Source organism: Hordeum vulgare, chromosome 2H (genome assembly GCF_904849725.1).
Source record: "Hordeum vulgare subsp. vulgare chromosome 2H, MorexV3_pseudomolecules_assembly, whole genome shotgun sequence".
NCBI lineage: Eukaryota > Viridiplantae > Streptophyta > Magnoliopsida > Poales > Poaceae > Hordeum > Hordeum vulgare.
In genome coordinates this window covers 601,806,189-601,826,315 of record NC_058519.1, presented here as the reverse complement: position 1 = coordinate 601,826,315, position 20,127 = coordinate 601,806,189, and the positions used below count along the sequence as shown (strand labels likewise).

Sequence of the window (20,127 nt, the reverse complement as noted above, 5' to 3'; positions counted from 1 at the left end):
AACACCAAGTTAGGCATATGCGGTTGGCTTAAACTAATTTGGTCAAGAAGGTTTAAAGTTATAAGACTGCAAGAGGGGCACGATCAAGCATCTTCCTGCTGCCCAAGAAGCTAGCATAATGCACATGTCAAGGAATCGCCTTTACACGGTATCAGTCTTGCCATGATCAAAATCACACTAATCTCAGCTACCTACTAAACCTGCGGTGCTGTGTGGCCTCGATAAAAATGGAACGTGAATATGACCCCAAGAAAAGATGCTCCTCATGCATGATAGCTGAAATTTGGCTCGCCGATGCGTACGTATCCCTCATACAAGGTTGAACGCGCAACTGTCGTAGCCTGCAGAGATCGTGACGGATAGAAACCCATGGTAAGAAATCAAGATCGATCATGAGGAACAATTGAGGATGCATGCATGGATGGATGATGGTTCATGTGTATTGCATTGGCACGCAGATCTTACTTGGGTCGCTGGTGACGATGGTGGCCGTGCCGCCGAAGTCGCAGGTGCCGCCGGTGGCCCTGGTCATCTGCCAGTAGCTGTTGAAGGCGTAGGAGGCGTGGGCGAGCACCGTGTCCGGCTGGGAGCAGGCGCCGGACGGCTGGATGGACCGGCACTCGGCGCCCGAGCCGCACGCGTAGTCCATGGCCTCCTGGAGGATCGGGTCCGGCACCGTCGGCTTCGCCACGCACCACAGCGCCTGCCCGGCTCCCGGCGCCATTGGAGGGGCCAGCGGCGGCGGGTAGATGATCGGCGGCATGAACCCGCCTCCTCCTCCTCCCCCTCCGCCACCTCCTCCTTCTCCTCCACCACCACCTCCTCCTCCACCACCACCACCACTTCCTCCTCCTCCTCCTTGTCCTCCTCCTAGGCCTCCTCCTTGCCCACCTCCTCCTCCGCTGCCGCCCGAGCCTGGGCCGAATTCGTCAGGCGGGCTCGGCACGACGACGATCGGGCTGGGCGGTGCAGTTCCAGGCGGGCTCGGGGCGAACTGCGGCGGGTTGATCGGCGTGGGCGTGGACGCCGGTGTGCCCAGACCCGGACTGGAGGAGCCCGGGGTGGCGCCACCACCGCCGCCGGCCGGCGGGCTGGGCTCGAATGACGGCGGGACGGGCGTGATCGGCGGCAGCTGGTCCGGGACGGAAGGCGTGGTTGAGGACGGCGCCGTGGAGGTGAAGGGGGGCGTGGAAGACGACGACGACGACGGGGGAGCGTCGGGAGGGTTGACGCAGAACGGGGCTTCGACGGCGGCGAGGCTCGCGCTCGCGGCGTCGCTGCCAGCGCTGGCGTCGAGCGACGAGGGAGGGGGCGGTTGCGCCTGCGTCGGCTCCACCGCCCTGGCGAAGTTGAGCTTGAAGAGCACGTTCATCAGGGCGTTCTTCTTGCTCTGCCTCAGAGCTCTCGCCTCTGCTCCACCAACACGGAGGGCTCGAGTTAGTTAGCACAATGCAGGTTAACGGACAGAGCTGGGGTCACTGAGATTCGACACTGTTTTCACTCCACTCCACTCAAACCGCAGAGCAGAAGAAACGAAAACGTATTATTTTTTTAAATGACTGCCGTTATAGTAAGCTTACCACAGTGCGTGGTGGTGCAGAGCGTGAGGAGCAGGAAGAAGAGCAGCGACGGCGGCGGCAAGCCGCTGATTCTGCAGTTGCGCGCCATGATCTCCACGGTCCGGTTGCTTCCTCTGCCCTCTACTCCACTGACAGTCGGACACTCGGAGTCTCGGACTGACGCTGGTAGCCACTAACTAGTGCAGTACTGCGCCACTGGAGGAGGAGGAGGCGCTTGTTATATTGCAGCTGAGCTGAGGCCAGTGGCCACTGAAGAAGAAGAAGAGGAAGCGTGGATCGGAGGAGCGGCCATCGACGGGAAAGAAAGAAAGCAGTGGAAAAGCCGGCGGCAGAAAGAGGAAAAAGGACAGATCGATGATCCATGTATGTAGATGTGGATGTAGTGAGGTGTAGTGGCGTGGAGACGATGATCCTGCCTGCTGTTGAGCCAACTCTTTTTGCTTTCGGGAGGAAACGTCCCGGCCACTTGCATCCTACTGACAAGTGTGCGCTGCAACTGATGCTCTCCTGCCTTTCTCGCCGCTTAGTTTTGGTATCTGTGCTTAGCTTGCCACCGGGGCAAACACAAACCACCAAGCCAACTCAAGGATGGATGTCTGCCCTTTCTTCACTTGCTCCGGGAACGGAAAGCACGCCCTGTTTCTCATCGTCAGCGACCATGGACTGAGGTTTCTACATGGAGAAAAGGGTTTTCCCGCTTCGTATTACAAAGCAAACAACTGATATATCCATCTCGCTGGAGCCACAGCACAAAAAAGCCACAAATAAAAAATAAAAGAAAGAAAAGGAAAGCAAATGCCGACATCGGCAGATTGACAAGGAGAAGAAGATCGACAAATGTTGCACCCGCCGAAGAAGTACCACCATGTCCCAGCAGTCCGAAGGGTCGCGCACTAAACAACACCTCCAAGAAAGAATGAGACGATGCCGCCGCTGTTGCCTGAACAAGTCCTAGGATTTCCCCCGGTACGCAAAGGGTAGTGGAGGAGGGGTATCCCCGACGCCCTTCAGGAAGGTCGGCGACGCCCGCAGGCGTCACCGCGTCGATGTCGGGCAACCCGCCAGGGATTTCTCCCGATCCGCAACCACCACCACCACCATCCCAGACACTTTGTCGCGCACCACCCACTAAACCGCCCACCAGTTTGTGCCACCACGATTACCGGACCACCCTCGTCGTCTCACTAGAGCTCCCAACACGAGGCCTGGAGGAGAAAAGGATGCAATGGCCACAAATGCAGCCACAACTCGATCGGAGGGAGGGGACAACCTCCACCACCAACGCGGAGCCGACCGGACGCGACGACGAGGACTTGCCAGGCCCTACGGCCCGGTCGGCCACACTTAGGCCCGGACAGTCCTTATCCCGCGCTGCAGCTCGCCGACCGACGAGGTAAACACCGCCGCAGCCTCGTCCCACCACCATGGAGCGGAACCACCGAGCGCCGAGCTACCGCCTGCCTAAACCTAGATGGGGCCCAAACGGGCCCAAATCTAGGTCTGGCGGGCGTCACTGGCCGCCAGCGCCATCGTGCCACCCCACGACCAACGGTCGTGCCGCCGCGTCGAGAGCCACCGTGGCACTGCCTCCAACAGGCCACACCGCCGCCGGCCAAAGCGCACCGCCCGACCAGGGGAACCGCGCGCGGGAGGAAGGACAGACCCGCCGCCGCCTGCACCACACGGGCAGGGCCCGGCAGCGCGCTGACGGCGGCAGGGGGAGGAGCCCCCGGCCGCCTCGCTCGGGGAGACGACGCGGCCACGCAGGGGAGCGCTGGAAGGCAATGCTCGGGAATCCGGCAGACTGAGGTTTCTACATGACTTCAGTGTTCGACATTACATCGCTGCTCTCTTTCACGTCCTCTCTACTTTGCTTCTGATTAGTGCATGTGATCCTCTTTCCTACCTAGTGAGATATGTCATCATCTTGCACGCTTTTACATGCCTTACCAACGCACAGAACCAACTGACTCATACCAGCCATATCTGCCTTGTTGTTTTCAACAACATCAGGCCAACAGCCAATGCACAACAACCACAGAATTTATATATCAGGGTCAAAGCAACATCGAGTTGCAGAAACGATACACATATGTTGCGTTAAGTTGGTTCACATCCATAGCAGGCGCATACCCAATGGCGCATCATATAGCATCCCGTTACAGCACATGCCGCATAACTGCCAAAAGTGTACACAGCCAACTACACATGACCCAGGTTCTACTACCTTCACAGTTCACATTCAGCAACCCCATTACATTTTATAAACTCCATAGCGTATCGCAAAACTCGTTCCCCACTTCATACCAGCATTTACCCAATGATGACCATGTCCTCGGAAACAAGACTGCAAACTTCATGTCTTGCACATGCCGTTCATCGGCCTCGGAGGCGTGGTGAGAGGAGGTGTCAGACAAAACAGGACTCACCTCAGAAATCATAGTCCTTCAGACCCCTCTGGGACTCTGCCATCTCCATTTCCATCAAGCACTCCTCTTGGCTGAGCGGAGGAAGCCCATTCTTGTGGCGTGTGTAGTTGTGCTTGTGCCACCCCGATTTGCAGTGGTCTCTGTACAGCTTGTCCTCCATGAATATGCTGCACTCTTTGCATCTTTTCTGCGGCTTGCCTGGTGCCTGACCCTGGCTTTCCACTTCACTTGAAAGGCTCTGTTTCTGCATGGTCTCACTTAGCTGAGTGACAGTACCAGACTCCTTCGCAGGAACGGCCTGTGCCTTCTCCACATTGTCCTCCACATTGTCATATTGGTCTGTAGAAGAGCCACCTTCTGCGCGTGCCGACACCGAGAGTACTTCCACCCTCCCTTGCACATCCTTCAGTTTCTCTTCACAAGAGTGCAGAATAGATGGTTCAATCTCACATACCTGCAATATGTTATTCAGAGTCAAGTATAATACACTGACTAATAGGGTGAAACATGACATGAAGATATCGTGATTTTGGAGAATAATTGCATCAGTGTCACAAAGGAGAGAGACACAAAGCAGTCTACGTAGGCTTGAATGTTGAGACAATTGTGACTGAATGGTACAAAAGGAGGCAACGGGCAAGCTTCTCAGTAATAGAACTCTCACTAAATGATAGCATAAACCATTCACCAGCTGTATAGCATTTTTGGGAGGACCAGACTGAGTACAGCATCCTATAATAACTTAGGAAACACAAGTTCAATGGGGAACTCACATGATAGAAAAATCATAATCAGGCAACACATTAATGGCTTGGAAAAATTAATCCAAAAGACTTACAACGGAAGACTGATCAGCAGATTCATCCTTTGAAAGAACAATTGCATTCCACCCATCAAGCTTCTCCATAAGGCCAGCAAGATTGGACTTAGGTGCAATGAACCGCACTGTCAATGGTGCACGCTTTATCTTGTACTTAGGGTTCTCAATTAGTTTCTTAATAACTCTCAGTGCCTGAAATATCGATGAAAATACGAATGAAAAGAGGAAACGGGAGTAGACAAGTGGATAACAAGTCTACACAGATGTAGCTATAACAATATTAGTATATTACAACCTCTGGCACATTGTCCAAAGTGCAGGTAATAATAACCAAGGTAAAAGTATAAACACAGGAACCATCGGTACTGTCACAAAGAATTCCTAATTCCTTCTGTATTTTTATTTATATATCACATTGTGTCAGTGCAAGGTATAGGCATTGAGTGACTCTACCAAAAAATAGGTTAACTAGGGTAGCCCAAACAATGACCATCGATTGAAAAGAAAAAGAAAGAGAGATTCAACAAAACTGATACACAATGCCAGGTGCATAACAAACAGAATAGCCTCTATAGTATGGAATATGAGTGAATATCTCCAGAAAGATTATTCATATGCACGTACTTGCAACTGAAGTTGCTGTCCCGGCAAGGACTTGTACATGACATCAATACTGAATTTCTTCCAATTGGGACCAATGCAGATAATTAGATTGCTTACAGTAAGATATCATCACTTCAGGGAAACTATTCTAAGCTAGCATGGCAATTTGGCAATACTCCTGTAATACATGAATCAGAAGGTCCGCTATTTGTAACGTGTACAATAATTTGGCCTAAAGCAACATTTCTTTAAAGGAAATGCACTGCAGGTGATGAATGCAAATGACGGATGCTAAACAAATCGTGATCCTCCATTGGATTAAAAGAAGAAGAAAATATACACTAAGGGCATTATATCCAGAGCAGAGGGCAGGCAGCTACCTGTTCCTTGGAGGTAAGGTTTGGATCGACGGCAAAGTGTATCTCGTGCATGATGCTCTCGATCATTTTCATGGTGAAGGGGTGCCGGGTCTCGGTACTGATAGTCTTCTCCATCACGATGGTGGCGATGTCCCGGAACTGGGAGGACAGCTGCGCCTCCCTCTCCTTGCCAGAAACCTGGAGCTCCCCTTTCTCCAAAATCTGACAACAGCAGCAGCAAAAACAAGCAATCGAGCCGGAAATCAGCAGCCCATCCAATCCAATCCACTGCAAGGGTCAGGGGAGGAGGGGGCGTGCGGTCGTGGCGCGTACCTCGAGGCAGATTTCGGTGAGGTCGTCGGTGCCGAAGGTCCTGATGAGGTCCTTGGACTTGGCGAGGACGCCCTTGGAGACGTTGGAGTAGACGGTGTGGGACTGGAGCACCTCGTCGAGGTCCTTCTCGACGCGCTCGCGCCAGGAGATGACCTTGTTGGGGAAGCAGGCGATCTCGAACCGCTGGCCGCCCTTGCGCAGCCGCACCACGGCCACGTTGGTCAGCCGCTTCTGCCCCACCGGCTGCACCAGCGTGCGGGACATCTCCGGCGACCGGTCGGCGAGGCGATGGCGAGGCGGGGCGCGCTCGGGGGGGTTGAGGCCTCGATTTTTGTCAGGGAGGAAGCAAAACCCTAGACGGAAAGGGGGGGATTGGAAGAAGAAGATGGAGGCGGCGAGGGTGTGGGGTGGGGTGGGTGGAGGAAGGGGGAGAAAGGAGGAGGAAACGGGGCGCGCAAGAAAGCTGGTCACGGCCTGTTCGCGAAGGCAGAAGACAGTTGGCTGCTGGCAGCCCAGTAGGCATGGATGTGGGCCGGTGGCGAGTGACAAAGTTGGCATTTCAGCCTGGTCGTCGCTCGGGTAAGGCCCCTCCCTGAGCTGAGAGCAACTAGTTAGCGACACTTCTTCGCAAGTATCCAGCGATCACTCTCACGTGTCGTCATTTGGCGCATTCTCAGCTGTCGTCACACGTCGTGCTCTCTGAACTTTCCTTTTATATTTTGTTTTTTAATTTTTCACACGTGTTTTTGGTTTTTTAAAGTGGATTTTTCTTGAATTTTTTTATGTTTCAGTTTTTCATCGATCTTTCATAATTTTGGACGGAAAAAATCATTTTTTAGAAAAAACAAGATTTCTGTTTTTTTCGGAAAAAACACGTTTCTGTTTTTTTAAGGCACGGTTTTACTTCCGCGAGAGGCACCGTTTTGCCTTCACGAGAGGCACGGGCGTGCCTCTCGGAAAGAGAGAAAAAAACGTGTTTTCTGTTTTTTTTTTTTTGCGAGAGGCACGGTTTTGCATTCGCGAAAAGCACAGTTTTGCCTTCGCGAGAGGCACGCTCGTGTCTCTCTCTTCTTGGTATAACAAGTTTTAAGCAATCCAATATATAAAGGTTGTTGGAGATGATCTAAAGCTATGTTATTTCCTCAATGAAAGTAAGATCTACGATATTTCCTCGTTCTTGTGGATATGTTCAGTACTTACTTTCTAGACTCCATTCAAATCATTGAATACATTTCCATGTACTTATTTTACTGTGTCTTGCAGAATATTATGTACTTTCTCTATACCTAACTAATTGTAGTTGGGGTGAACTAAACCAATTATTTTCAACTAGAATTATTTAGAAACGGAGGGAGTATTTGAGTACATGCCACAAAATTTTCATCCTACTTAATGGCTAAGCCATTTAATACACTCAACACGTCACTTAGGTACAAGTGCATTGGCAGCCTAAGGTTGCTCATAGTGGGGAGTAACATATAGTAGTATCATGCATATGTTATTATTGTATAATACTACCTTCATAACGCATAGTATCATAAAACTAGTATTATAGGTGATCTCATTTATTAACATGCATGACACATAGTAGCATAGCATTTAACATGATACGGTATCTACCTATGTTACTCTAACCCTCTCTCTTTTCTTTAATTACTTGCCACATCACCATGTTTGCTAGTCTCAAGACTATGATACTAGTTATGATACCCCTACTATGATCAACCTAAGGGCAACTTATAGGGATCGATTATGTCTTGTCGCATCGTCTGACGCGATGTAGTAATGGGCCGGCCATCGGCACTGTTTGTTCGTTTGCTTCGTTAGTTTGGTCCTCGATTTATTTATTTTCATTTTATATATTTTAAAAAGTAGAATGCATTTATTTTAAAAATAATACTCCCTTCATTACCTTATACAAGACCACAAACTCATATTACAGGTATCAAGATAAAAATTAATGATTGTTTGTAACTAATTTTTTTCATTAATCGGGATCATTAATACGTCATATGCATGCAGGGAAGAAATGAGAAGGAAAAAAGCTAAGTGTCATTATGACTACATGCATGCAAGTATTAAATAAGTTACTACAAAAAAATATAATTACTTTTTGCCTCGATTACTATTGATGGCCTTATATAGATGTAAAATGTATTTTCCATAATGACCTTGTATAAGAGAATGAAGGGAGTACTTAAGTTTGAAGTGAGGTGTTAAAAAATGTTGGTGCAACTTTTAAAAGATATTGGTAGCATTTGAAAAAAATGTTCAAGATGTATTTGAAAAAAAATGCTTAACACATATTCGAACAACAATGTTCAAAAACACGTGTTAAACAACATGTACAAGGTGTATGAAAACAAGTAGGCATCAAATATATATATGTTAAACCTGCATTTGAAAAGGTTAACCATGTATTTAAAAGATGTTCCTGGTGTATAAGAAAAATGTACGACGTGTATGAAAAAATTGACATGAAAAATATGTTTGAAAAAATATTAATCATGTAGTTGAAAAGTATTAAATGTATATTAAAATAATTAATACGGAGTACATGTATACCAAAAATGTTTAATGTGCATGAAAAATAAAATAAGCATCAAAACATATATTTGCTAGGATCGACGAGTCATTTTGCTCGGGCTGATAAGTAGGAGCTGCAACATGGGCGAAACCATCTTTTTGTTGGAGCATACGACTACCAAAGCTACAACTCGGACCGGTGAATGATTTTTAGGTCTGACGAACATTTTTTATGGGATCGAGACTACCGGAGCTACAACCGACAAGCAATGCTGCTACTAGGAGAGGGTTTCGCTGGGACCGACTAACACGGGAGCTGCAACCAGAGATGCGGCATGCTGGAACTGTCACGGTGAAGCTGCAATCTAAGATAATTTTTTTGCTAATCCAGCTACTAGCAGAGCTGCAACCGACGATGTGGGGCGCTGGAACTGTTGCCGTGAGGCAACAACTGAAGACAATTTTTACTCGGACCGACTACTACCAGAGCTACAACAAGTGACGCGGGATGCTGGAATCGCTGTCGGCGAAGCTGCAACCGCACACGACTGCGGGGTGAAGGAGCTGCGGGGTGATATTGCAACCATGGGAAGCGGAGTTGTAACTGTCACGAGTGGTTCTCTGGCAGTGGGGGCAGTTTTTCGGTGTGTGCTGCAACCCCTTGATGATGGAGCTGCGGCCATGGACACCATGACGTCGGGAGGGAGGGGGAGGGGAGGGGAGGGGAGAGTTGTGATCGGTGACGAGGGCGGCGAGGTCGGTGCCCGAGGGAGCCTGTCCACAAAGGATGGTGGTCGGGCGGACGTCCAATATACGCAGGATGATGCCGGTGCGTCTGAACATGAACCGAGGTATGGTAAGGCAAAAGACAGATGCGGGAGGAAGGCAACGTAAATCCGACGGCCAGAGCTGGCCCAACCGGACGACACTGAACCCCCACCGATGGAGATCTCAGACGGTTGATGGTCGACTAAGGGCAACCGCTCTACGCTGCTGCACACCAAATGGTTGGTGTGTAGTAGCGTCCATTTAGAAAATGTAATAACTTGGTCATAGAAATTTCCTAATACTCTCTTCATCATACCATAAACTAAACTAGAGTAGTTCTTTCTAACTACATTTAATATGATATATAGAGGGAATACATAGTAGTCGGCAGGGATGACGGATAAGGACATAGTAGAATTTTCCAAATACTACACATGGTAGTCGGCGTAGAAGTTTTGGACTGACACTAGTAGAAAACAGGGCATTGAGCCAACCACATTGGACCCGGATTGGATATAAACCGGTTTTAAAGGGTCTGTCCGCTGGGCCCCCTCCCTGCAGCAAATGGCCGCAAGGCCTTTAGGACCGGTTTGTAACACAAACCGGTCCTAAAGGGTTTTGGACCGTTTGCTGTAGGGAGGGGGGCCCAGTGGACCGACCCTTTAGAACCGGTTTGTATTACAAACCGGTGCTAAAGTTTTTCTCATTTTTGCAGCAACTGCGGGGCCCCGCTGTCAGACCCTTTAGCACCGGTTTTTAACACAAACCGGTCCTAAAGCCCTCCCCTATATTCCACTCCGAGCTCAGCTCCATTTTTTCCAGCTCGAGCTCAACTCCATTTTTGCTCTCTCCTTCCTCTTGGGAGCTCTAATCCATCCCCATTTTTCTTCACCATTTGTTAAGATTGTTGGCACCCATCGGTCCTACGGTTAGCATCAACATTCCATCTTCCGGCATTGCAAGTTTTGCTCGTTTTCTTGCTCATTTCATTTTTGTTGTGCTAGCTAGGTGTTTGATGAAATGCCTAAGCTAGAGAGAGTTCATCATTTTTTATGTATACATATGTAATTTGAGCTCAAATTTAATTATGATTTGTGGTTTTTTTTAGTGTCGCGCGCCTTGTCCCCTTCCTCACCGCCGTCGATCGCCCCGTCACCGACACAACCTTGGTGAGCCTATTGTTTTTATTTACCAAAACAAATTTTGATTTGTATGATTTACATATTTACTTGTATATAATTTTCTTATTGTGTAAGATTTTTTTTATATGTATAGCGCTATGGTTTTGATATCCGTCCCCGTTGGCCAGTCTATGATTCGGATGTGGTATATTATCTTTTATAACTACATATTTTCATTTCCTGATTATATGACAATTAATTACGCCGACCAACTTGACATAGATATTTTTATCTAGGAGGTAGTGGAACCGGAAATGCCAATCGACCCTATTGTTGAGAAGTTACACTTAGTTGAACAAGAAAATGTTGGCCTGAAAGAAAGATTGAAAAAAACTGAAGAAAGGTTGGAAAAAACTGAAAGAGAGAAGATGACCTTGGAAAAGGTTCTTGCCGGTGTCGTCGATGGTCACAAGAGCGAGATGGACGCAATGCGCCTGAAGATTAGAAAGATTAGAAAATATGCAATTAGTAAAGAGGCTTGGTATCATTATGCTGTCGGGTCAATTGTTACCTTTGTTGCGATTTTGATCGCATTTGTTGTTGTTTTTAAATGCATTAATTAGAGAGAGTTTTTATGGTTGGTTTCAGTGTGTATTTTTATGAGAACTATATATGTATGGTCACTACGCTACGTTGGTTTTAACGTGTGATGAACTTTTTGTATTAATTAATTAATTTAGTCATGATGATTTAGCATAATGGTTTTTGATAAATTTATATAATGCAGATGAACCGGCAATGGATGTACAGTGATCTACGTCGTCCCGAATTCCTTAATGGCATGCATAGTTTTCTCAATGTGGCTGAGAAAAACAGGCAGAATGGATTTATTTTTTGTCCATGTAAAAAATGCCAGAATAAGAGAAATTTCCCTAACTCAAGAACCATACACACCCACCTGTTGCAAGAAGGCTTCATGTCCAGTTATTTTTGTTGGACCAAGCACGAAGAAAGAGGGGTTGTAATGAAAGACAATGAAGAAGAAGAGGATAATGATAACTATCCTATGTTCGGTGAACACGGTGATACTGAAATGGGGGAAGACGAGCCTGAACTTGAGGACATTGTTGATGAGTGTGATGATGATCTTCGTCAGGTCATTCGTGAAGAACAGATAAACTGCGAAAGTGAAAACGAGGGGTTAAAGTTGAGCGCATGTTAGAAGATCACAAAAAATTGTTGTACCCAAATTGCGAAGATGGCCACAAAAAGCTAGGCACCACCCTGGAATTGCTGCAATGGAAGGCAGAGAATGGAATATCTGACAAGGGATTTGAAAAGCTGCTGAAAATAATGAAGAAGATGCTTACAAGAGATAACGTGCTGCCCTGCAGTACGTACGAAGCAAAGAAGGTTATCTGCCCTCTAGGATTGGAAGTGCATAAGATACATGCATGCATCAATGACTGCATCCTCTACCGCGGTCAGCACGAGAATTTAAATGCCTGCCCGGTATGCGGTGCATTTCGGTATAAGATCAGGCGAGATGACCCTGGTGATGTTGAGGGCGACGATCGCTGATGTGGTATATAAATATAAACCCGAGCACCCTCTGGTCGAAAATCCTAGTGCTCTAACAACCCAACTATGGAATTTACATGTTTGGTACTTGGAGGCCGCAAGGCAAAAGAGAGACTGTATCATGACGGCAGTTCAGGATCAACACTACTTCGGAGAGTACGGTGTGGAGGTTGGGTTCGATGATTTTTTCCAGATGTACAATCAACGTGCCCTCGACAAAGCTATCGTCAGCTGCTACTGTTTGTAAGTGATTTATTTGTGTAATTTAATTATTTAGTTAAGCTCGCGTTCATTGCCCGTATAATTATCACTCACGAGACATTCTTTTTATACGCTACTATGCAGAATGAAGATTCGTGAATGCAGGCTGGCAGGAATCTGGGACTTTGGGTTCATTGACCCGTATTCGTTTCATCAAGAGACAATAGAAAAGTTCAACAAGGATACACCGGATGATTTGCTAAGGTTTTTGAAGCGACAAAGTACCAAAAAAGAAATACTTTGGCCCTACGGATTCAAGTGAGTGTTACTGTCTTGTACACATTCCATTTTGCTTACGTGATGTTAAGTGTAATTGATGAGTATGCATGACTGCGTGTGTACACGTGCGCAGGTCCCACTTCATATTGTTCATCATTAGAATCGATCAAGGACAAGTTGAAGTCTGGGACCCGTTAACCTGGGACGCTGACACATGGAAGAGCGCGCGTCAGATGCTTCAAAGGTATATATATATCGGCCTCTTTCGTTCATCGGCCTCTTTTTCGTTCATTTCCTGATATCAAGTAAGTAATAATTAACTCTTCTATTCATTTTTCTTTGTCGGACAGGGTTTGGCAAATGTTCATCAAGGAAGAACCCGGTACATGGGCAGACAAGCTCCACTTTCAGATTAACAAAGTAAGTAGTACTACGTACCCTGGTTTCAATACCATTACCATTCTCTTGATTATTATTAATTTGACTGAATTATGTTCTCGTATATAGGGCGTCCCGCAACAACCACAGGGCACTGATTATTGTGGATACTATGTTTGCGAGTACATTCACAGGATTATCAATGAGAAATCCCGTACTTCCAGAAATCTAGAGGTACGTAACCGGATCTTCACAACTTTATTTATGTTGCCATCAATTTTGTTTAGTTTTGTTCATAACTTAATTGTTTTCATCTACTTCTTTTAAAGCTGCAACGAAAGCGGGCGATGCTCAGACCAATCCAACGTTGCAAGGCAGTTGCAGAGGAATTGGCAGGATTTCTCCTCACGCAAGTCATAGATGAAGGCGGAGAATTTTTCCATCCTATGAACCAATAGCCAGCTCCCTTCTCTATGCAAGTATACAGCTATAGGAAACGAACTTCAAATTATGTAATGATAATCGGTCCAGTACTTCGTGTTACATGTATATATGTACTTTTATTTGGTGCATCAACATTTAACCGCAAACACGGAATCGGAAACACTTAACCGCAAACACGGAATCGGTGTTTCCGGATACGTGATTTCCGATTCCGTGTTCGTAAAAAACGGAACACGGACACACGGAATCGGAAACACGGAATCGGAAAGACGTAAACGGAAATACGGAACCGAAAACACGTAAACGAAAACCCTGAAAATACGGAACACGGAAACACCGAAATACGGAATCGGAAACCCTGAAAAGAAAAGGAAAAAAAAAGAAAAAAAAAGCATTAGGATCGGTTGGTGTTACCAACCGGTTCTAAAGGTCCTCCGCCTGCGCGCACTCTTCGGCGCCCACGTGGAGGCCTTTAGCACCGGTTTGTAAGAGACCGGTGCTAAGGAGGGGGGGGGGGGGGCTTTAGTCCCGGATACGTAGCACCGGATGTGTATCCGGGTCCAAAGGCCCTTACCAATCGGTTCTAATACCCCTTTCTCCACTAGTGTGATTGCATTTTTGTTAATAGCTAGCTTACCAAGCTAACCACTTGGTGTAGAAGTTTGGCATTGTACACGGCACATGCAATACCCACAGCGGGTTCTTCGGGCTTGTCACGGATCGGACAAAATCCATGCATGGCAGGCAAATGGGTGCAGCTGGCTGGCCGTTGAAGCATGCATGCATGCAAGCGTATGTGAGTGTGTGATGTGTGCTGGTCCACTCGTGCTGGCACCATGGACACGTACGTACGTACGCGCACACCCGTGCATGGCGCCGTTGCGTGTCCGGCCGCGTGCAATACAGTAGCCCGTCGTAGCCCCCGCCATTGCTATTCCTTCACGCCCGAATAGGTTGAACACGGGGCGGGCCGTGCATGCATACCCGGCCGGCCGCGCGCAATCGTTTGTATTCCTGCAAGTTTTTGCCATATCTTCCCAATTTTCCTTGACCCCGAAACAGTTGGAAAGGCTCCCACTGCAATCATACGTTTCAACTGTGTGCATGCAATCAAGCAACCTTGAAAACCTACGCACATGGAACCGATTTAGGCACATATCAGCACAAAAGATTGAGCCGACTGAGAAATAATAAAAATCTACTCCCTCCGTTCCTAAATATAAGTCTTTTTAGAGGTTTCACTATAGAACTACATACGGATGTATTTAGACATACCTTAGAGTATAGATTCACTCATTTTTCTTTGTATATAGTCTCTTAGTGAAATCTCTTAAAAGACTTATATTTAGGAATGGAAAGAGTACAACTTAATAAAACCCTAGAAGCAAACCAACCTGTGGTTGGGTGGGATTGTGGTATCCCCGCCCATCAGGGTTTAAATCCTGATACTTGCATTATTGCTGGATTTATTTCAAAATTTTCGCGATACGCTTTCAGTGGGAAGGAGACGTTTTCGTCGACCACGAGGCGCCTACGATGACTCCGTAAATCTCAAGATGATATGTCGGCTCAGTCTCTAGAAGGTACTCATAAGGATAAAATGTGTGTGTGTACGTTCATAAGATGAGTATATGTGCGTGTATAAGGATAGAATGTGCATGTGTACGTTCATAAGGATAGAAATTCTTGAAGTCTCATTTGACTTGTATGTCATGTGTACAAAGTTTAGTCACGTATAGCGAGCGACGGAGAAAAGGGCACCAACATACAATATGTTTTTGTTATATTTCTCCTTGTAGCACGGGAAAGAGGGCAATATGTGCACTCACTCGCTTGCCTCGACACATCAAACTCGTTCGCTCGCCATGGTTCATGGTAGAGATGAGCTAGTTTTACAGTGGCAGAACTTACACAAAATGCTAGGCGGGCTGAGTGGGCCACACTGTAAAGGATTACCACAAAATTTCAAACCCAGACCAATATATGTTGCTCGAGAAACGAAAAAGACAAATTTAGCATTGATAGTTTTAACTGGCCAAATTCACAACCCACTTTGAAGTGTCTAGACAACTGACTTGTATTTTTCATTTCACGTGTCATGCTTTAACTTTGGATACAAATTTTGTGATGTGATTGATACACAACGTATCTATGCATTTAATTTCTCTTGGATTTTTGTGTGACTTTTACGATGAAGTTTTTGGATTACACGAGGGGGTACAGGATACTATGTCCTCCATGTATGACTAGATATGCTTGCACACTTGCCATGATATTATTCTTAACTAAACTTATTTTTTTTCTCATCAGACCAGCAATAACTTTGTTATCTCCCTCCTTTATTTCGGATGAATTTCTTATTTCAAGCAGATGTATTCATCTTCTCTTTCACTACTATATAAAATCAAATTTACATTTGAAATTTTGTGTCAATGCATTGATATCGATGGTGCTGATGCACCAAATATTTCCATAACAACAAGTGTGATGCTCCTTTTGAAGGATTACCAGGTTCGGGGCAGACAATTAAAAGGAAAAAAGAAGAGTTGGAGCACCATAGATAGGTAACGTATCATAATAAATGTTATCCTACTACGTGTCATACATGACAATAAATAACATCAATTATGATACTAATTTATGTAATAATATGAACTACTTCATCTGTTTCTAAATATAAGTCTTTTTAGATATTTCACTACAGAATACATACGAAACAAAATAAATGAATTGGTACTCTAAAGTATGTCTATATACATTCGTATGTAGTTCATAGTGAAATCTTTAGAAACCTTATATTTAAGACAGAGGAAGTATGAATATATCATATGTATGATAATATGATACTAGCCTTAGGGATTACTAAGCTTCCGGTAGTGTGAATAAGCACTCATGATTCATGAACCCTCCCAAACAGGGCGCCCGCTAGTTTCCCAATCGATCACTGGCATGTAGCGGCCTCCACGCTACGATCCAAGGACCGATCCATCCGGTTAGCTGCAGGGTGTGAAGGCGGACAGACGGACAGATAGCTACGCCTAGGTCGGCACGGGAAGGCGCCAAGCCTTCCCGTGTATGGCGCGTCGTGATTTGAACGGCCCGGGACAAAGCATTTGCAGCTTGCATCTACACGGGCTACCTCTAGCGTAGCTAGGCAGCTTGCAGGATTTGTAAGCAAGTTGCAGGTATACGGGGCAACTCTGCTTGCCTCTAGCAATCATGCATGCATCGTGCCTTTTGTTAGCTTGTGTGCGTGTGTGTGTAAAATGTAATCCATGGGTCCATGGATGTGTGGGTGGAGCTGGCACACATGTATGCAAGTTATCTTGTCAAATATTATATCTGTGTGTAGTCTAGAAAATATCTGCTATAGCTGGCTAAGATTTGAGCATGTCAATTCATTCACTCTCCTGCTGGGTGAAAAGCTATGCCCTGGCCAATGTGGTTGGATTCCTTTCAACAGTTGCTCGTAGTTTCGGTATTGCCAACGACATGCTAGTTATTGCCTAGCGTTAGCTGGGCTGGCTGCAGGATTAGTTGCCAAGTTGCACCTACTATGGGCAACCGGCCTGCTGGCAATCATATCATGTCGAGCTAGCTAGTTTGTGTAAAATGTAATCGTTGGGGTTTTGTCTGTGGATGAAACTAGCACACATGCGCGCATGTTTTCTTGTCAAACGAGATCCGTGGAGTAGAATATCTGGATAGGGTGCTACATAGCTGGCTAAGACCGCATGCATCCATAGTTTTTCTTTCTAGTTTCTACGTCCAGATGCACGTGCCTACGTACGTAATCCAGCTCTCATGGCTGCCAATCATACATATGTACGTAATCTAATTCCCCTGATTATGATTTCTTTTGCATGGATTACTAAGATTTCAAGCGGCAATCATGTAATTGACCGTTGGAGGCTACGTACAGTGTAGGAGCATATACATTTTTCGATAAAGATAGGAGCAGGTACATGTCTCTATCTATGTATGTCTACACCTCAAAATTGATCACCAGAGGCTAAGAGCATGTTTAGCCCTGCCAACTAGCCGTCAACCCAGTTACTATTTGTTCCTCAAAGACAATAACATGCAGAAAGAAGGAAAGAAAAGAATCAGCAGAACGTGGAACGAGAGACAGTCGAACGTACGTCTGGCTCGCTCCGTAGTACTCCACTTGAATCAACCAAGTGGAGTACGTGTATACTATCATATGTCGACCACACGATCGATCTTCTCCTCACATACACATCTCATTGTTAATCCACGCCCGATAGTCCAGGGAACGTCGTCATGCATGTCGACCAAGACAGTGCACGAGAGCGGCTCCTCTCGTCGCTCCACCACCTCACGCTCGCTAGCTCGCCTATATAAGCACGCCCGCTTTCTTCTTCTTCCTCAGACATTGTGTTGGGCAAGAACAAGAAATTACATAGATCGAGCGGTGGCTAGCTACCAAGTACTCTTATTATGACATCAAGCTCCAAGAGCATGATGGCCCGGATTGCCCCGCTCCTGCTGGTGGCGCTGCTCTCCCTCGCCGTGCAGCCCACGCCGTCGGCGGCGTGCCCGTCCTGCCCCAAACCAATTCCTCCTCCGCCACCTCCGCGTAAGCTGACGCCTCCGTCGTCCGTGCCCTGCCCTCCGCCGCCGCACTCTCCTAAGCCTACACCGCCGCACAAGCCTACCCCCACGCCGAAACCGCCTCACACGCCACCGCACACCCCAACCCCCATGCCTACACCGCCGCACACGCCCACCCCCGTGCCCACGCCGCCTCACACGCCCACCCCTATGCCCACACCGCCCTCCCCAATCGCTCCTACGCCAACCCCAGTGACGCCGCCGTCTACACCGCCGCACACGCCCACCCCAGTGCCCACGCCGCCGCACACGCCCACCCCAGTGCCTACGCCGCCGCACACGCCCACCCCTATGCCCACACCGCCCTCCCCAATCGCTCCTACGCCAACCCCAGTGACGCCGCCGTCACCTATTGTTCCATCCCCGACACCGTCACCACCATCGGGCAAGTGCCCAGTGGACACGCTGAAGTTGTTGGGGTGTGTGGATGCGCTCAACGGGTTGGTGCACGCGGTGATCGGCAGCAGCGCAAGCGACACATGTTGCCCTCTACTCGCCGGTGTGGCCGGCGTTGACGCTGCACTCTGCCTCTGCACCACCATCAAGCTCAAGGCGCTCAACATCAACCTCGTGCTGCCCATCGCCATCCAGGTGCTTGTCAACCAGTGCGGCAAGACAGTGCCTAGCGACTTCCAATGTCCTGCCACGCCGCCATCCCCTGCCACCCCACCGCCTGCCCCTGTTACTCCTTCGCCTACACCGGTAACGCCGCCATCTCCTGTGATTCCATCACCGCCTGTAACACCACCAACTCCTGTCACTCCTTCGCCTACACCGGTAACGCCGCCATCTCCCGTGATTCCATCACCGCCTGTAACACCACCAACTCCTGTCACCCCTTCACCTACACCAGTAACACCGCCATCTCCTATCACTCCACCACCGACTCCGGTAACACCTCCATCTCCTGTGGCCCCTACCCCAGTGCCAGTTACACCGCCACCATCACCTCCGATGGGCAAATGCCCAGTTGACACACTCAAGTTGCTGGGGTGCGTGGACGCACTCAATGGGCTGGTGCACACGGTGATCGGCAGCAGTGCCAGCGACAGTTGTTGCCCGCTCTTGTCCGGTGTGGCCGGCCTCGACGCCGCGCTCTGCCTCTGCACCACCATCGAGCTCAAGGCGCTCAACATCAACCTCGTGCTTCCAATTGCCATCCAAGTGCTCGTCAACCAATGCGGCAAGACAGTGCCGAGCGACTTCCAATGCCCTGCAACGTCGCCGCCATCGCCGACACCGGTAACACCACCATCCCCACCAATAATGCCGCCCACCCCTGTTACACCGGTAACTCCGCCGTCACCCACGCCAAAAATGCCACCAACACCGGTTACGCCGCCGTCTCCTGTGGCGCCGGCCCCAGTCCCAGCGACGCCGCCGCCATCATCGTCAACAGGCAAGTGCCCCATCGACACCCTGAAACTGTTGGGGTGCGTGGACGCGCTCGACGGGCTGCTGCACGCGCTAATCGGCAGCAATGCCAGCGACAAATGTTGCCCGCTGTTATCCGGCGTGGCTGACCTCGACGCAGCGCTCTGCCTCTGCACCACCATCAAGCTCAAGGCGCTCAACATCAACCTCGTGCTGCCCATTGCCATCGAGGTGCTCGTCAACCAATGTGGCAAGACAGTGCCCGACGACTTCAAGTGCCCTAGTTAAGCTCCATCAAGTACTATATATAGTGCTATGAGCATCACCTTCATCTGCAAGCGATACACCCATTAAATCTCTTGTGAGGTCACTTATGTAATAATATGTACATGTGCAGCTCTAACTACTTGTGATGTGGAGCTGTGGAACATGCATGCATTTTGTTAGTGTAATTGTCTATCAAATAGTAACCGTGTAATGTTTTATCAACTGAGGTCTTCCATTGGTTTGTAGCGTGTTTTTTTTCTTTTAAATAAATAATACGTTTTGCACTGTGTAAAAACTCCTGTTTCGACGCAAAAAAAATGTATGCATGCCTCGTTTCTGTGTTGGGGAAAGTATCAGCCCCAAAGATTCACTCGCATTTCATTCTTATCAACAAGTTGATAGGAATGCTCCAAATCCATATGGTCAAAA

General features: G+C 47.8%; 3 protein-coding genes across 3 annotated transcripts; 1 reads left to right on the top strand and 2 right to left on the bottom strand.

The window, feature by feature from the left end:
- Positions 1–51: 51 nt before the first annotated feature.
- LOC123430718 (translation initiation factor IF-2-like) lies at positions 52–2,087 on the bottom strand. The gene is made up of 3 exons (XM_045114564.1): positions 1,581–2,087; positions 466–1,410; positions 52–341 (listed from the first exon to the last, which is right to left on the bottom strand). The coding sequence occupies exons 1-3, from the start codon at positions 1,666–1,668 to the stop codon at positions 310–312; spliced, it is 1,065 nt and encodes a 354-aa protein (XP_044970499.1). The 5' UTR covers positions 1,669–2,087; the 3' UTR covers positions 52–309.
- Positions 2,088–3,675: 1,588 nt separating this feature from the next.
- On the bottom strand, positions 3,676–6,541 carry LOC123427633 (ribosome maturation protein SBDS). Its single transcript, XM_045111714.1, has 4 exons — positions 6,125–6,541; positions 5,813–6,013; positions 4,848–5,021; positions 3,676–4,463 (listed from the first exon to the last, which is right to left on the bottom strand). Exons 1-4 carry the CDS (start codon positions 6,386–6,388, stop codon positions 4,011–4,013), a joined length of 1,092 nt encoding a protein of 363 aa, XP_044967649.1. The 5' UTR covers positions 6,389–6,541; the 3' UTR covers positions 3,676–4,010.
- An 11,211-nt stretch (positions 6,542–17,752) lies between these two features.
- LOC123427631 (vegetative cell wall protein gp1-like) lies at positions 17,753–19,993 on the top strand. The gene has a single exon (XM_045111712.1). It carries the CDS (start codon positions 17,884–17,886, stop codon positions 19,717–19,719), a length of 1,836 nt encoding a protein of 611 aa, XP_044967647.1. The 5' UTR covers positions 17,753–17,883; the 3' UTR covers positions 19,720–19,993.
- The last annotated feature ends 134 nt before the right edge of the window (positions 19,994–20,127 follow it).

Bases quoted from the DNA above. Each gene is read 5' to 3' on its own strand.
- LOC123430718 (XM_045114564.1), bottom strand. From the start codon at position 1,668: ATGGCGCGCAACTGCAGAATCAGCGGCTTGCCGCCGCCGTCGCTGCTC. The intron at 1,411-1,580 runs GTAAGCTTACTA...TTGGTGGAGCAG, and splicing joins CTGCACCACCACGCACTGTG to AGGCGAGAGCTCTGAGGCAG. The intron at 342-465 runs GTAAGATCTGCG...CGATCTCTGCAG, and splicing joins CATCGTCACCAGCGACCCAA to GCTACGACAGTTGCGCGTTC.
- LOC123427631 (XM_045111712.1), top strand. From the start codon at position 17,884: ATGACATCAAGCTCCAAGAGCATGATGGCCCGGATTGCCCCGCTCCTG.
- LOC123427633 (XM_045111714.1), bottom strand. From the start codon at position 6,388: ATGTCCCGCACGCTGGTGCAGCCGGTGGGGCAGAAGCGGCTGACCAAC. The intron at 6,014-6,124 runs GTACGCGCCACG...TGCTGTTGTCAG, and splicing joins TCACCGAAATCTGCCTCGAG to ATTTTGGAGAAAGGGGAGCT. The intron at 5,022-5,812 runs GTAGCTGCCTGC...TCGATATTTCAG, and splicing joins ACCTTACCTCCAAGGAACAG to GCACTGAGAGTTATTAAGAA.